The sequence below is a fragment of the Lucilia cuprina genome, chromosome 3 (assembly GCF_022045245.1).
Source record: "Lucilia cuprina isolate Lc7/37 chromosome 3, ASM2204524v1, whole genome shotgun sequence".
NCBI classification, from domain to species: Eukaryota; Metazoa; Arthropoda; class Insecta; order Diptera; family Calliphoridae; genus Lucilia; species Lucilia cuprina.
In genome coordinates, this window is record NC_060951.1 from 11,994,999 (window position 1) to 12,013,446 (window position 18,448).

The 18,448-nt window shown below is 33.9% G+C and overlaps 2 protein-coding genes across 2 annotated transcripts; both read left to right on the top strand.

The window, feature by feature from the left end:
* The first annotated feature begins 4,117 nt into the window (after positions 1-4,117).
* LOC111680298 (aminoacylase-1B) lies at positions 4,118-9,011 on the top strand. The gene is made up of 6 exons (XM_023441936.2): positions 4,118-4,509; positions 7,413-7,757; positions 7,835-7,981; positions 8,053-8,336; positions 8,400-8,533; positions 8,599-9,011. The coding sequence occupies exons 1-6, from the start codon at positions 4,422-4,424 to the stop codon at positions 8,801-8,803; spliced, it is 1,203 nt and encodes a 400-aa protein (XP_023297704.2). The 5' UTR covers positions 4,118-4,421; the 3' UTR covers positions 8,804-9,011.
* Positions 9,012-13,704: 4,693 nt separating this feature from the next.
* On the top strand, positions 13,705-14,580 carry LOC111680307. Its single transcript, XM_023441944.2, has one exon. It carries the CDS (start codon positions 13,799-13,801, stop codon positions 14,501-14,503), a length of 705 nt encoding a protein of 234 aa, XP_023297712.2. The 5' UTR covers positions 13,705-13,798; the 3' UTR covers positions 14,504-14,580.
* Positions 14,581-18,448: the final 3,868 nt, after the last annotated feature.

Below are 18,448 nucleotides of genomic sequence, written 5' to 3' on the forward strand. Positions count from 1 at the left end.
TAACATCAATTGACTGCTAGCAGTTTAAATAAGATTTAAATTTTTGTTTTATCTAAATTACTTGTTTTTATTTAAATTAATATGCATTTTATTATAATCTAATCTTTATCAAAGTTTATATATAATACACATATGTACATATGTGTGACGACCACATATTTAAGTAGATTCCCAGGTTTTCTGATAGACTGCTCTATAGTCAAATTCTATAGTGTTGACTATGAAGCAGTTTATAGTCTTGAGTAGTCTATAGACTGTGCAGTAGTCAAGACTAAGATTCTAGTCCAGACTTCTTTATAGTAAAGACTGCTATAGAATACTCTATAGTAGGGACTATAGACTACTCTATTGTACAGTCTATGGACTGCTCTGTAGTCAAGACTGTTGCGAAGTCCAGACTATAGACTACTCTATAGTCAAGACTAAGACTGTAGTCAATGATATAGACTGCTTTATAGTCCAAGCTATGGACTACTCTATAGTCCAGAGAAAAGACTACTCTATATTCCAGACTATTGACTACTTAATAGTCCAGGCTATAGACCACTCTATAGGCTTGGCTATAGACTACTCTATAGTCGAGGCTATTTACTACTCTATAGGTTAGGATATAGACTACTTTAGTTCAGGCTATAGACTACTCTATAGGTTATGCTATAGACTACTCTATATTCCAGCAATAAACACCTCTATAGTCCAGGCTATAGACTACTCTATAATCGGTACTATAGACTACTATTTAGTCGAGGTTATAGACTATAGTAGAGGCTATAGACTACTCTATTGTACAGTCAAGACTGTTGCGAAGTCCAGACCATAAACTGTTCTATAGTCAAGACTAAGTCTATAGTCTATGATATAGACTGCTTTATAATCCATGTTATGGACTACTCTATAGTCCAGACTAAAGACTACTCTATAGTCCAGACTAAAGACTACTCTATAGTCCAGACTGTAGACTACTCTATAGTCGAGGCTTCAGACTACTCTCCAGACTATAGACTGTTCTATAGTCAATACGAAGACTATAGTCAATGATATAGACTGCTTTATAGTCCAGACTATGGACTACTCTCTAGTCCAGTATATAAACTACTCTATAGTACAGGCTGTAGACTATTTTATAGTCCAGCCTATAAAATATACACTACTCTATAGTGCAGACTATAGACTACTCTATAGACTACTATAGTCCAGACTATAGACTACGCTATAGTCCAAAATTATATACAACTCTATAGTTCAGACTATAGATTACTCTATAGTCCAGGATATAGACTACTCTATAGTCGAGGCTATAGACTACTCAAGACTATAGACAGCTTCATAGTCAAGACTATAGAATACTCTTCAGTCCAGGCTGTAGACTACTCTATAGTGTAGGCTATAAACTGCTCTATGGTCAAGACTATATCCTATTCTACACTGATGTTACCTTTACTGTTTCTTTCATTGGTATTTTATATTGTTAAGAAATTTGAACTATAGTTTAGAAGTTTTATATATATGTTAACTATTCTATCATCCGTCCCACTGTGCATGAACTTTAATCTTAAAATTGTCAGGGTTCGAAATTTGTTTTGTCTTACATGAATAAATGTGCTAGTTTCTATGAAACCTTTGACAGTTATTCTGCCCACATTTATTATCTGATGTGATAAAAAGTTTACACAACAACAATTGTAAGAATATGATTAGAAAAATTCATTACTTATAGTATTATCAAAACATCGCATCAGGTTCTTAAGAAATATTTTATGATAATTTTTTATTACTAACCCACATATCCATACAAATAAAAATAAATAATTGAATGCATACATATGTATGCATTTACATTACTCAAACACAATCTTAAAGCTGGTATCTACAATTTGTATTGTCTTACATCTATACATTTTTATAAAAACACAGATATAACGCGTACGAGGGCATTATGAAAATTAATTTTATATTTCTCACATATTTATAATGTTATTATTTGGGACTAATTTCTAGGGAATTTTCTACATGATAAATATGTCGCGAACTAATCTAAAGAGCGAATTTACATATCTTTCCTATGGATTAACTCTGTTAACTACTTAACAAGTTTTGTTCTCATTGTCAGCTTCAACAACAGTCATTAAATCGAAGCCTCTGACATGGAAGTCGCAACTTGCCATCTAATCATAATGTTGGTTTTGAAAGCAATACTTTGGTCACTGATATTAATTTTACCTGAGCAGAGCAGGCCCGATAAAATAACAACATTCAAGTGGAACACCCCCTAACAAAGTCAATAGGATTGACGTTATATCGTCAAGAGATGCCTGATATTGGCTAACCAGACTTCATGTAGATGTAACACCCGCCTCTCTAAATAAGGAAAATGAAACAGCCGTCACGCTTTGTTGATTATCTAGATTATCTGGAATAGTCATATCTAAAATCGATAATGCAAGGGTTATATAGGGAAGCTTTAGAGTTTTGCGAAAATACCAAGACTCAAGCGATAGAGAAACAAGGATATGTTTAATATTGTTCCGTGACTACTACTCTGATAACAGAGACAAAATTTGCCTGACAGGAGATTATTATCAAGCAAAACATTTAAATAATAAATCGAGGGATTCTAGGAGATATATCGATCATGAAATCTATATTCAAAATCAAAATCAAAAGAGAGGTCTATTTCGGTATAACGAATCGCAACAATAGCTTTGCAGTCCGAGTTTTTACAGAATGTGTTGCATGAATTAGATTCGATATGGAGACAGACATGGACATATTTCTGAGTGATAAAATGCAATTGAGACTACTGTAGGGAGTATCATCTACATTATCAGAAGACTAAAAAAATCGAGAATAGAAAGTATCTAACGTTTTACATAATTCTCTTCCTATTATAGGAAAGGGATTTTTGGAAGTTAACATAAAACCTATGCGGAATTGTAGTATTCCGACGGGTCAAACTTTACACATAACTAACTGGTCATACTGGACTTCAGACATAACAACATCAAATAGTATGAACGGATACATTCTGCCATTACCAGGCGATACATTCTGCCATTACCAGGCGATTGAACATATAAATACCTCACACGTTTTTGCCATAGAACTAAGTATCTGCACACCTATTGATAATTTTATTTAAAGCTCCTGAATTTGTCCCAGTTTGGTAACGTATAATAAAAAACTATGACCCTGAAAATAATTTTAATAAATATTAAAAAATAAAACAATCGTATAAATGCAAACAGCTGTTGCATTTTTTAACAAAAGTAAAAAAAAAACTACAACATCTGAAGGCATTATTTGATTCGATTTTTCGAACTTTATATAAAACACTTGCAAATTTTAAATATTAATGAAAAAAAGATAAATATACATACATATATACACAAATACTAACAGAATTTAGACTTAATAACTTGGCCACGTGCATTTTATCCTAATTCGACCAGCCGTTTTAACCAGAGGTCCACACTACGCGTCTATGCGTCAAAGCATTACGCGCTTTTCATAACTCCTTCGCGTTCTACGCTTCAAGTTGCATGCGACGTTTTTTCAGCGTAAATTTTTTGTTTCATTTTTAAAAATCTTCGCGTTTTTCTACAGCTTTTTTTCATAATTAAACTCATTTTATTTTATTAAAATTTATAAATACGCATTAAATAAACAATACAAAGTGTCAAAATCAGCTGACATGTTCGTGCACCGCTCGTGACACTTATAAAAGTAGAAAGTAGATCTACTTTAAGCATTCTACGTGTCAAGACATTCTACGCTATTGTGCTTGTAACTTTCAGCATAAAAATACATTGATTCTATTTTTTTTGACAGACGCATAGAATGCGAGAAAGCGTTGAACGCATAGTGTGAACCTCCAGCTTTAGAAACTAATATTTATTTTCATAAATTTGTATTATTGCCTCTTATAATACTTTTTTAAATGTTAGCGAATAATATATTTGGTTTCGTAAACACTTTTTAAACTGTCGTCGTACATAAACCAAACTACAAACACACACATCTACGTAATAGTTCAAATAATTTAACTAAAAAATCGTCATATAATTTTTTCTATTTAAAAACAAAACAACAATGGAATGACATTTATTTTAACACTAGATTTGGAATCACAAACAAACTATCATTTGAGTTTTCAAATTTCTCGAGTGAAATCACACCTACAAAGTGAACTTCCCCTTAGCGCTCAGTAAGCGAACACTGTGAGTGTAGATCATTAGTGCAAGTGAGATTATCGAAACGTTCGGACGTACAGAAAAAAAAAAAAACAAAAAACAACACACATAATCGAATTAAGCAATTGATTAAGAATTATTTAATAACAACAATAATTAATAATAAACAAACAAAACAACAAACAAGTTTAAACGTTAATAATTAGAGAAGTCTCCACCAAAACCGTTAACATGGCCAAAGATTGGAAAAATAATGAAGAAATTCAATATTTTTGTGAATATCTACGTATACCCAGTGTACATCCAAAGCCCGATTATAGTAAGTGGAAAATTTCAAATATCCATCATTATCAACTAAGTGAAAAATAGTCGTATATTTTAAATAATTTCAAATCAACATTGATGATGTCTTGTCTGATGATTATCTGTTAGTTTTAAATTATTTCTATGACACAGAGATAAATAAATTTACACACATTTCATGATTGCGAATTCGTTCACAAAGTTATAAATATTCATTTGTGTGTTGCATATTATATATATTGAATAATTAAGTTTAAAAAAGTCACTTAGTGTTTTTTTATACAAACAAAAATTTTTAATCTAGATATATAACTGTTAGCAATTGATAAGATTTTAAATGCGAGGGTTGTTTCTTAATTATAATTTAGTGGTTGACTAGCTATATTAACTATTCTTTAGAAAGAGTAAATACATGAATTTCAGTAATATAGACATCGTTTGATTTCAGAAATATTTTCTATATATAAACATGGAATAGTTATTACCCACTTTGAATCTTTATATCATTTCTCAATTGTCAAATTTCAGAATGTGAATTTCAATGTTTGGGAAATAAATCAGTTTGAGATTATTCGTACCCTTTATGTTAGGTTAAAAACAGGCCCGTAGAAAAACATTTAGACAAAATTTTTAACAGTTTTATAGCGGAATGCATTCCAATTTACCCATCTGTGTTTTTGGTATAACATCACTCTCAAGATATTTGGATCTATATTTCGGCGAAAACTTGCTTTACATGCATCTGAATTCGTTCGTCCAAATTAATATTTATATATGTATTCCTAATGCTCCTAATGCTGAATATCCTCCTGCTCTCTTTCCCCCCGGGGACATGTTTCCATGATGAAATCTCTATCATTATGTATTACAATCCCGGGGTAAAGAGGTGCTAACAATACCTCTAGTCTGCCGGGACTATAAACTGGTGATGTCAAATGTATCCTTGGCTTCGCCTCGAAATGATTTGGCATGAGGTCTAACCAGTGCACCATATAATCTGGCTATGTCCTGGCTTTTCAGTTGGTTGAGGTTCTTTCGGGATCCACGTAGTGGCTGTGGTTTAATACCCAAAATCGCGGTGAGATAATGTTGTTTTAAGGACTGATATATCCCATACCTAATGGGTTGTATAATTCTCTCTTCAAACAGGTCTGTATACATTGCCATGTCAACAATATATATTGATACATGCTGCGCTACTATTTGTCGGGGCAATTATTGGAATTAATTGACTTTGGAAATTCCTATTTCCTTTGTTACATTGATCGGTTCATAAAAGAGGGATCCTGATCCATTTTGTTGGGTATTTCGGACTCTATGTGCTGTTGCTAAAACAACAGAGTCATCTCAGTAGTGTGGTTGCGCGGGCTTTAGGAGATTAAGGAATGCACTGGAATGGGTCATTAGACGGTGGAGATTGCATTTTTATTGCAATTCTTCCGTGACATCATAAGGGTGGTCACTTCCGCATTGCCGGAAGATTGATTTCACCTGATGTTGGGACTTGTCACCCCCTTTATATTGACTTTAGACCAGTGATTGTCTTTTCCTTGTCGAGGTACGCATTGGGGATTTAATCCTATGTGGCCTGTCATTCCGCAAACGGGACTGCTATGGTAAGAGATTAGATAGCTCGAGTAGTTCAACAAAGTGCTTGTACATGGACCGAACATCCATGTACAAAAATTGCTACCTGAGTTCTTCATTGAGGAATTCAGGGGCGCATGGTAGACCGTCCCTAGTCTACCCAGTGGATAAAAAGGACCACCGTGAGATAAGGCCGTCAAGGCAGATGCTCACGTTAAATCTTTCAACATTTATTCCTCCTGCTCTCGATAGGGATTCTACCGCCCATATTTTTAATTCAATCCTCGTTGCGGCGAACGGATTTGCAGTCTTCTTCTCTTCATAGCAAGTAATTTCAAACTTTCGATTATTCCGAGTGACTTGAGAAGTATTCCGTTAACCCTTTCACGCCTAAACTAAACCGCTAGACTTTTTATGAATATGACTTCTCTCACCCCTTTATTTTGACGTATATTGATAATATATTGAAATGGAAAATGGAAAAAGTATTTTCTAAGGATATTGCTGGATATTAACCTTTTTAGCATGTAGTGGCATCAAATTCTAAAACTAACTTATTTTTCTTTAGTCCAGGTCCAAAAATTTACTAATTAAACAGGTTGTGCCCATAAATCCATTGTTTAGAGTGAATTAGGGTTAGTTGAGTAGTTATATAAGTGGTGTGATACATGTAGACTTTGACACAAGCTGGACAAGCGGTACGGTCCATAGGCAACCAACATTCCGATCTTCGTCGAGCCGGTACTACTTTTGTACCCCGTGGGAGGTGTGCGACCTCATGTAAAATTAATGGCCCCTCTATAAATGTCGTTCAAAGTTGTCGAATACAAGGACTGATCTAATGGAACCAGTATATAACAAATTATGTTCTCCTCTTATATACAAAGGTTTTTCTGACATGCCACGTTGAAGCATGACACTGTGTGATGTTGAAGTTGATATGACTTCTCCAGTGACAATCTAACGAACTGTTTGTCTAACAAGACTGGAAGTCATTATGTGGTATTTTAAGCATCTCGTTACAGTCCATAGGACAGCATTTTGACACCTATTATTGTTTCTTCACAGAGTATCTCTAAGCAAAGTTAACCAAACTGGAGCAGCATAATTAATTGCCCAGCAAAAATAAAACCAAGTACTTCCCAAAGAATAACACTTATCACCATCGTATATAGCTAAATAGGTCTCTTAATCCATATCCATAACTGCTCAATTGCGGAATACCTTTTGCTTACTTATTATTTTTGCCCATAACCTATTCTTAATTCTTTTTTATTTGGATGTCCTAATGAATTATAAATTAATATATTTAGTGTTTCCTTTTTTTTAAAGAACCCTGTGTGGAATTCCTAAGAAAACAATCTCAATTGCTGGACATGCCCATGCGTGTCTATTATCCAGTAAATAAAGAAAATCCCATTGTAATACTAACATGGGCTGGTACAGATTTAAGTTTACCCGGAATCTTGCTAAATTCACACATGGATGTTGTACCGGTCTTTCCGGAAAATTGGACACATCCACCTTTTGGAGCTGAAATCGATGAAGCAGGTCGTATTTACGCACGCGGCACACAGGATATGAAATGTGTGGGCATGCAATATTTGGGTGCATTACGTGCACTGAAACGAAGTGGTGCACAATTTAAGAGAACTATATATTGTTCATTTGTGCCAGGTGAGGAAAATACTTAAACCTTTTATGACCTTTTATCTTTAAATATACATTTTGTATGGCTTTTTCATTAATTGTAGATGAGGAAATGGGAGGTGGTCTTGGCATGAGACCATTTGTGGAAACTTGTGATTTTAAAGCATTAAATATTGGTTTCTCTTTGGATGAAGGTTTGGCATCACCCACTGATGTCTATCCCGTGTTTTATGCCGAACGTAGTGTATGGCGTAAGTATTAAACATATTTATCTTTTAATGTCGGTTTTTCATAAGTTTCCCAATAAATTTTCTTTGATCAGGTGTATATTTTCACATCAATGGCAATGCGGGTCATGGTTCTTTATTGCTAAAAAATACGGCTGGTGAAAAACTCAATTATATTTTGCATAAAATGATGTCATTGCGTGAAAAGCAAGTGCGACGTTTGGAAAATAATCCTCAATTAACTATCGGGGATGTGACAACGATAAATCTAACCAAAATTTCTGGAGGCGTACAAAGTAATGTCATACCGCCTAAAATGATGTTGTGTTTTGATGTTCGTTTGGATTTAAATGTTGATCATAAAGAATTTGAAGCAAAGGTAGATTGATAGATATACACAGTAAATCCAATATTTGTTGACAACATTTTTAATATATTACAGCTGCATCAGTGGTGCAAAGAAGCTGGGGGAGATATAGAAATTACCTATGACCAACAACGTCCACGTGTTGCACCTACTGCTACCGATGATAGTAATCCGTATTGGGTTGCCTTTAAAAAGGCCACAGACGAAATGTAAATAGAACTTTTATTTTAATAACCTTCAGATAATTGATTACTTTTTCATTTCTAATTCTAAGGGGCCTTAAAATTGAACCTCAAATATTTACTGGTGGCACTGACAGCCGTTACATACGCCAAGTTGGTATACCAGCTTTAGGCTTCTCACCAATGAATAATACTCCCGTATTATTGCACGATCACGATGAGTTTATACAAGCTGATACCTATTTAGAGGGCATTGAGATTTATAAGAAAATTATTGCAAATTTGGCAAATGCATAATTTCAGTTTGCAGTTTTTTCAAGAGAATTCATGAACCCCTGATTTTAAACTGAACTCTTTGAACATAAGAGAAAAAGATGTAGTTACTAAGTTCCTAAGTGTCTTCATAGGTCTGTATTGCAAATCAGCCAAATTCTAGTATTTATTTTTAAATAATGATATTATAATAATAAAAATTCAAATAAAACAAAGTGAAATTTAAATCGTAGATTAAAGCAGCATTACTAAACAATTATTAACTAGGAACTGATAGTATTCCTATAGAGAATACTACCATAATCAATATTTCATATTTAAAAAATCCTTTGCTTCTTCAACTCAACAACAGGTCTTAGGAAATAATAATTATTCGCTCCTTATACCACTATTGGGCCTACATCCACGTTAAAGTGTACCGGCTCAAATAACATTCTAAAGTGATTTAGCTATTCCTGTCTGTGTCCCTCCAAACCTTTCCCAGAAATTTTCCAAATAATATGATGACATTTTTATTTGCCCGAGGACGAAAACAGTTGAAATAGAGCTTGGAAGTTCATAATAATATTAAATGTTTGAGTATTTAAACAATCTACAAAACTTAGTTTTAATTTCAGTTTATTAGTCAATACATAATCCCCTTGACAAAAAAATACGTGACCTTAGAATTTTCCAATTATTATATCACTGGATCTAATTTCTACAAAAGCCTTTAACCGAACGTCAATGCTTGTATAGCTTTACCCGTAAACTTCACTCAGACTACAGATCATCATACTAATCTGCTTCCATTAGGGTCCGTATCAAGAGGCCTTATGGGAATCATTCAGCCTTGATTTTGTCGATTGGTTCTGAGTTCGTCATGTTAATAACCTAGAGATCTCTTCTAGTACATTTTGTTTCCCACTACTGGCGAGTGACCTGGTACCCATACGATGTAAACATTACCTCTGGAAGAGTATTCGGTTAAAGTTTTCTTACAATTCAACACAGTCATTCAGTTTTACTTAATCATCAACTATCGTTCTAATTGCCTTCAAGCTGTCAGTAAATATGTATGCACCACATTTATTCTAATCCAATTTACACATTCCGTTATTGATCAGATTATTACGGTAGTATATTTCTGTTTCAGGGTCTTCAATATAGAACCCGTATTATGCCCCAATTTACAGCCACGCTTACTAACAGGTAATTGCTTTAATGTTCCGCTAACTGTATGTGCCGCCTCATATCTTAATAATTATTCCACGAGAGAAACAGCGCCTAGCACCGATGTGTTGATTCTATCCTACAAATTTGTAATTATTACTTCATTGTACTGTCGTCATTGTAGCTCTCTCGGAACTAAGACTAATAATCTGTTAGAAAACCTAAATTTGTTTCTTTAAATATGCAAGTGTGCCAGAGTGCTAAGACGCCAAAAGGCTCTACACGAGCAGCGCCTTCGCGCTAAGGTTCTTGCTGCTCCATGCCGGTAAATTTCCTGCATGTTGGAAGATTACTAATGTAATGCCAATTCCTAAAAAGGGTTCAAGATTAATTCAGGGGTACCGCAAGGCTCCGTTATTTCCCCTACCCTATTTCTTATCTTTATAAATGACCTTCTATGTCAAACTTCCAACTCTATCTACTCTTTTGCAGATGACAACAGTATCTGCCATTCTTATTCATTCAATCATAAGCCAAGCCCTCTAGAGATTAAGGACAATGAGGCGCAATATGAATGATTCGCTTGATAACGACTTGATAAAAATTCTCTGAATGGGGTCGTGTAAACAGAGTCGATTTTAATGCCCGTAAGACTCAATGATGTTTTTAACACATAAAAGCTTGGCAGATACTATTGTTTTATCTATATAAATGGGTGATGTAAATATTAAGGAATCAGAAACTCTTGATGTTCTAGGCATGAAAATTCAGTGCGATGTCCGGTGGACTAAACACATTTTTCAAGTTTCGAAAGAGGCATTCAAGTGTCTCGGCTTTTTGAAACGGTGTAAGTCATACTTCACTCCATCTGATCTTCTTACAATTAACACCACTTATATCCGAACGAAAATGGAATACAACTCTCATGTATGGGCCGGAGCTTCGAAGTCTATTTTGGAGCTATTTGACCGCGTACAGGAGAGGGCGATGGTACTTATCGGTGACAGTAGGTTATCCAACTCTATTGATTCACTGGAGCACCGTCGCAACGTGGGGTGTATTTCACTGTTCTATTGATAATACAATGGAATGTATTCCTTTGAAATTAGGGAACTTGTTCCCGATACCCGTTATACTCTTGCGTAACACACGTCTTTCTTCAAGAACACAGCCATTTGTGGTAGATTGGCCAGTGGACGCACAACACATTACAGGGAAAATTCATTCTTCAGCCGCATTGTTTGTATGTGGAATGAACTTCCTGCAAAGGTGTTCCCTGCCACTTTCGATATAGGAAGATTTAAATCAAATGTACACAAACACTACTCCCCTTATCCTCCTTCCCACAACCTATTTCCTAGTTCCAAATGAAAAAAAAGATAATAAGCTAATTGTTCTAGGCACACTAATCCCGAAAATACCGGCATTTGTAAAAGTCAAATTCGTTTGGCATCCCTAGCTGCTGGTCTTTTAACATTTTTATTTGAAATTAATGAATTTATTGCCTGCCTGCTCTGGTGTATATATACTCCTAAAAAACTCTCTGTTGTTTGCTCTGATTATTTTTGCCGGTCTCAATTTTACGTAAAAAATATATATGAATGAATAACGAAAACTGTGTGTCGTAAATATTTTAATTATGTTGCTATTAATTCATACAACATACTCTCGAAAACATACTCTGTATTTTATATTGTCTGTGAAAATATTTAAAAGCGCCAAAAAATTTAAATATTTTATTACTATTTAGTGTTTGCTGTTTTATTTAAAAAATTATTCGATTAATCGTTTTAAATGGTTAGACTAATTTAGGCAGAGGTAGACTGAACTATAAGAGACTAAACTATAGAACAATTTAGTCTAGACTTTAGTATAGACTAGACTAGACTATAGACTAGACTATAAACTAGACTATAGACTAGACTATAGACTAGACTATAGACTAAACTATACTATAGACTAACTATAGACTAGACTATAGACTAGACTATAGACTAGACTATAGACTAAACTATAGACTAGACTATAGACTACTCTATACTCGAGACTATAGACTAGACTATAGACTAAACTATAGACTAGACTATAGACTACTCTATACTCGAGACTATAGACTAGACTATAGGTTAGATTATATACTGGACTATAGACTAGTCTATAGACCAGACTATAGACTAGACTATAGACTAGACTATAGACTAGACTATAGACTAGACTATAGACTAGACTAGACTATAGACTAGACTATAGACTAGACTATAGACTAGACTATAGACTAGACTATAGACTAGACTATAGACTAGACTATAGACTAGACTATAGACTAGACTATAGACTAGACTATAGACTAGACTATAGACTAGACTATAGACTAGACTATAGACTAGACTATAGACTAGACTATAGACTAGACTAGACTATAGACTAGACTATAGACTAGACTATAGACTAGACTATAGACTAGACTATAGACTAGACTAGACTATAGACTAGACTATAGACTAGACTGTAGACTAGACTATAGACTAGACTATAGACTAGACTATAGACTAGACTATAGACTAGAATATAGACTAGACTATAGACTAGACTATAGACTAGACTATAGATTAGAATATAAACTAGACTATAGATTAGAATATAAACTAGACTATAGACTAGACTATAGACTAGACTATAGACTAGACTATAGACTAGACTATAGACTAGACTATAGACTAGACTATAGACTAGACTATAGACTAGACTATAGACTAGACTATAGACTAGACTATAGACTAGACTATAGACTAGACTATAGACTAGACTATAGACTAGACTATAAACTAGACTATAGACTAGACTATAAACTAGACTATAGACTAAACTATAGACTAGACTATAAACTAGACAATAGACTAGACTATTGCCAATACCATAGACTAGATTATGGACTACAAATTGTTCCTAGAAAAAATTCCTAGAAAATCTATTAAAGAAGAAGTATTTAAAAGTAATAGATCATAAAGCTAATATGAACTTTTTATTTCATTTACAAACATTTTTATTATTCGATTAATTTAAAACACTAATAGCGATAACAAGCGAATAAACGTATGCGTATTATTAACGAGTATTTATGACAAAATTGACATTTATAGTTGTATATGGATGACATGTTTGTACATGTACAATTTTTTTTTTAAATACGACCCACATTGAAATATGTATTTGTACAATATCTAATAATTTCCAATTATGTTCTCCATAAATAAATTCCCTTATAATGAGTTATGTGTATTGAACTTACTACCATAAACTCTGCTCTCACAAGGTTGATTCAGTTTTTAATTAATAAAAAAAGTAATATAAAAAAATATGAAAAAATGAATATTACACTTAAAAATCCGCTTATGTTTCGAATATTAATTTTGTTAAGTGTTTACACTTTCAACACATCGGTTGATGGACAATTACTTAGGAAACCGATCACGTGCAGAGGTGAATAGAAAAATAAAAACATACATGTTTATAACTTTAATTAAAGCCAAGAGAATTTTATTTCAGCAATAAACAACAACAACAATAAAAAAGAGGCCGATATTACGGACGATTTGTTTTTTAGAACATATTATTATGTTTTGCTGTATTAATAAATAATGTAAATATTATTTTAAACACTTCTACTGGTAGTACATGTCATAAATTGAAATTCCTTAAAGATACACGACTAGGTAGAATTGTCATTGCCGGTGTCAGTGTCAAACAGGGGAAGAGCTTCCTATATTTTGTATATAAGAACAGAATTTTCAAAAAATCTTCAGTACATTCATTTCCCACTTCAATCAACGAACATTGTTTTAACTAATTAAATTAAACAATTTGAAAATGTTTAAATTCACAGCAATTGTTGTTTTAGCTTTGGCTATTTGTGTAGTTGCAGATCCTATTCGTCAAAAGCCCTTGAGAAGACGTGTATCAGCTCGTCAACAAGCATTACCTACACCAGCACCAACTGGATATCCCGCAGCAGGTGTTACCCCCGAAATTCCTTTCGAATTGCCTACTGAAACTGAAAAACCTGACATTGTTACACAACAACCTGACGAAGTTTATGGTCCACCAGAAGTTGATGCCCAACAACCTGATGAAGTTTATGGCCCACCAGAAACTGAAACTCAAAAACCCGACGAAGTTTACGGTCCACCAGAAGCTGGAGTACAACAACCTGATGAAGTTTACGGTCCACCAGAAACTGAAACTCAACAACCCGATGAAGTATACGGTCCACCTGAAGCTGATGCCACACCCGAAATTGTTGAAGTAGTTCCAGAAGAAGCTGAGGAGGAAACAGAAGCCGAAGAAGTTGCCGAAGATTTAGATGAAGTAGATGAAGAAATTGTTGTTGATGAAAACGGTGCTGTTATTTCAGTTTCCAATACATTTGAAAAACCTGCTCGCTTGGTCTATCAGCGTTTTCCACAAAGACGCCAACCCCCCACAGCGGTACCTGCTCGTTTGACAAAAGCTAAAATTGTCAAGCCAGTGAATTTCGTTTATACAGCTAGATTCCAAACCTTCCCAAAGAACTAAATAAGTATTTGTTAGTGTAATTTTAAATCAAATTGTTTGTTTTTAGTAGTTTTACTTTTTAATAAATTTTTTAACGATAATAATATGAATGTGTTTTTATAACAACTTAAATTTAGAATATGTGTTGTTGTTGTAACAGCTAAAACAATACAATAACTAATTGGGGGGTTCTACATCAATGTCCAGGGCTACTTTAACCGGATGCGTTCATAAATTGATTGGATGGAGTGAAGTAGGATTGGCTGAGTAGTTGAATATGTGTCGTGAGGGCCCTGACCACATGCAGGACATTTGTTGGGGACGCCACGGTCTATACGTAACCAGTAGGCATTGAGCCTGTTGCTCCATCACGATCTTAATTGTGCCAAAACTACTCTTGTTTTCCGCGGCAGGTTTTATTACCTATCTGCTATGGGCGGTGGGCGACCTCCAAGTACGACATTCATGCGGTATCCTGCGACCACAAAATTTATGGCGTCTGCCGAATGCGAGGAATGATCTAGTGAATCTTGCACATAACTGCATTTGTTTTCCTCGTATATACGAAGATGATTCGTGCAGGTGATGTTCTTGTTTCTACTTCGCAACTTGATTGATTGCAGTGGCCTGAGCTACCTGCCATCTCTCGGTGTTATGTAAATGTATTGAGGCTATAGTAAAAGTCCACATCGAAAATCACTTTGAAATGAACAATTCGAAGCGGATTTTAATTCACACACAGCCTATTGGATTAGGAACTTTTTAGAAAACCGAATTTTGGTGCTGGACAAACTACAGACAACAAATTGGATCAGGAAAGTGCTTTGTCAAATGTTTTATTAAATTTTTAAACGGTTAAATTACATGAATGTACTGACGTTAACTCCTTCTTATTAAAATTTGTTGTTTTTGTAGAATATTGAGCCATAGAAACCATGGAGTTGCCCCATATAGAGCAATGTAAGTTAAGGCCTAAAATTGATTATGCTATATCCACATTCGCCAACATTGGAAATAATGCTCTAAATCTTATGAGCAAATATATAAACAACTTTCTGAGATCTACTCCCATTTACATATTGTATCATATGGCAGTTGAACTCCCCAAGGAAATTGTCAAGGCCATAATCTTTAAACTCTTAATTTCTTATATTCTACCTAATTCGTCTGGCATGAATACAGCTGGGGGGTTACTCTGTATTTCGATTCGAAAGAAAAAGTTTTCGAAACACAATGTATTTAACATACATACTATCATCCTGAGAAATATAATATATTCTACACAGATGATTCAGTCTTGGCCAACTTTACCGGTTTCGCTTTTTATCATACGAATTACAAAATCGAGTTATACTTACAGGAAACTGTCGTTCATGTCTTCTTAACTGTTAGCCGTAGAACTTGCAGTTGATTTTGCCATTTCAAAGAAAAGGACTCAATCAAGTCAAGTCTTTACACTTTAAATCAGATACCAGGTCATATGAAAATCAAAATATAAAATATTATGTTTATATTATTTTACTACGACATTAAAGACTTTTATTGAGAAACTTTTGATTTTGTGTGTGAGAGAAAGAGATGGTTGATATTTCTTTCTCTCACACACAAAAATCATAAGTTTCCCATGTCTAACTAATGGTAAGGCCCACTGAACACTAAGAAATGAAACGCTGTCAAAAAGTACCTAAGTCTACTGTCAATCTGTACCTAACTCTAAAGCCGGCTTTACACGATCACACAAGTAATATGATCTGTCAAAATTTTGTAACTGCCGGTCCACACTAGGAAACTTTTTTTGGGAAACTTTTGATTTTGCGTGAGAGAGAAAGAATATCATTCATCTCTCTCACGGTACGGAGTTTCTCGTACTCGGAAACTTGTTTTGTTTTGTTATTCTTCTCATTCGTACAACAAATCAATGCAATTAATACGTAGTTTCTGCAACAAAAGTTTCTATGTGTGGACATTAAGGAAACTTCAAAAGAGAATTAAGAAAAAGTTTCTCAACAAAAGTTTCCTAGTGTGGACCAGGTCTAATGAAACCATCACACATTGAGAGAGAATACATATGAAAAATTTTACAGTCGGATGGCTCTCTTCATTTTTTGAAATGATTCTAAAAACAAGCAGGTCTCATTAGATCAGGGATAGTTTGTTTTGTTGCTGAGAATATTTGTTTTGCTTATGTATAAGTGAGAATAACACATTGCCCGCAAGGGCATGTTTGGCCGCCAATGATTTAAAGTGTGGAAAATAATAAAATATAACTTTAAGTGATAAAAAATATTTTCAAATGCTATAAGCCACGAATTTTCGCAACGAAATTTTGAAGTTTGGAGAGAGAGTAAGATTCTTACATAAGTGTTGGAGTTACACAGAACTCGTCTGTGAGAAGAGCGTAAAGTTATTGTTGTAAAAAAAATGACAGCGTTTCACTTTTTAGTGTTCTGTGGTAAGGCCTCCAACTTGAGAATGACTGATGGTATTTATGATAACTTGCGAAAAGTAATTTTTTTACCCTTCACCTTCGTCAGATATATAAGTTTACCATTCCGTTTGTAATTTCTATATTATAATTTTCCGTCCTTATAAGGTATAATATTCAGGATCGCTATTAATAGCGGAGTCGACTAAACCACGTCCGACTGTCGGTCTGTCTGTATGTTTGATGGAATCAGTTTTTAGGGGACCCCAGATATCGTCGAAAATCGGTCCATAAATATCGGAGATATGAGGAAAAATTCGAGACAACCTTTAAAAATTTCATCAAAAGTTGAGATTTTCTATTCATGCTCAAACAGAAATTGTTGAAACAAAATACATAATCATACGGTAAATTTTGTTATTGCATAAAAACAAGGCAGCACTAGCATGTTGTTATTGGCTACAAACATGAAATTAAGACCTGGTTCACATTGGGAAACTTTTGATTTTTGTATGTGAGAGAAAGAGAAAGAAATATTAACCATCTCTTTCTCTCACACACAAAATTAAAGGTTTCTCAACTAAAGTTTCCCAGTGTGAACCAGGTCTTAGTCTATGGAGCCTGGCTTAAGTTAGAAGCCATAAAAGGGAACTTTTTGGTACTTTTTTGTGAATGTTGCTTTAAGTATGATACATTTGTTGACTTAAGCCGGATTTACAATGCTAGCAACCAATTAGTTTTTTAAACTCGCGATTATCTTGCCGCCACAATATCAGTATTTGATTTTGTACACATTTTTCTTAATTTTTCTAATAGTTTGTGTAAATTGTGAATGTGACTTAAATGTTTATTTTAATAAAAATTGTATTAATTTTTTTGGCATCAGCTGTTTTCACTTTTGAATTTCTTGCTCAATGGGCGCTTAAATTAACAAACAAAATAAACTGATTGAGTATTCAAAAACGACTTTCGAGGATTAATTTTAATTTAATCCCTAATCCTTAACCTAAAGATAGTCCCTTAGAGTATTAAGAGTTTAGGGGCTATGCCCCTTTTCTACTCAGTAATGTTTTTTTTTAATTATTATTACACATATATGAAGGACAAAAAAATTCTATACTACTTAAATTACGATGAGATTATATCATTAATATGGGGACATTGTGATGCTAAATATCTTCTATTGAAGTTGGTGGTCAATTACACTATTCTATCATGAGTTATTGCAGATGACTGCAAGATCACGTAGACATCGTGTAATGCCTAGGAAGATTGAAAACCATTGCGAAAAGTATTTATATACAAGTTTTTTTCGTTTTAAATTCTTACTGCTTATGCAAAAACAATTATTAAGTTAGCAATGGTTATTAAAACCTGATTTTTATGGAAAAAGTGTGTAGTAAACCAGTGTTAACTTTAATAATCGTTTTTGCATTAGACCCTTAAGCTGCAACATTTATATTAAAATTTCCTTAGTACCGGTTCATACAGGGAAACTTTTGATTTTCTACGTGAGAGAATGAGATGGTTGATATTTCTTT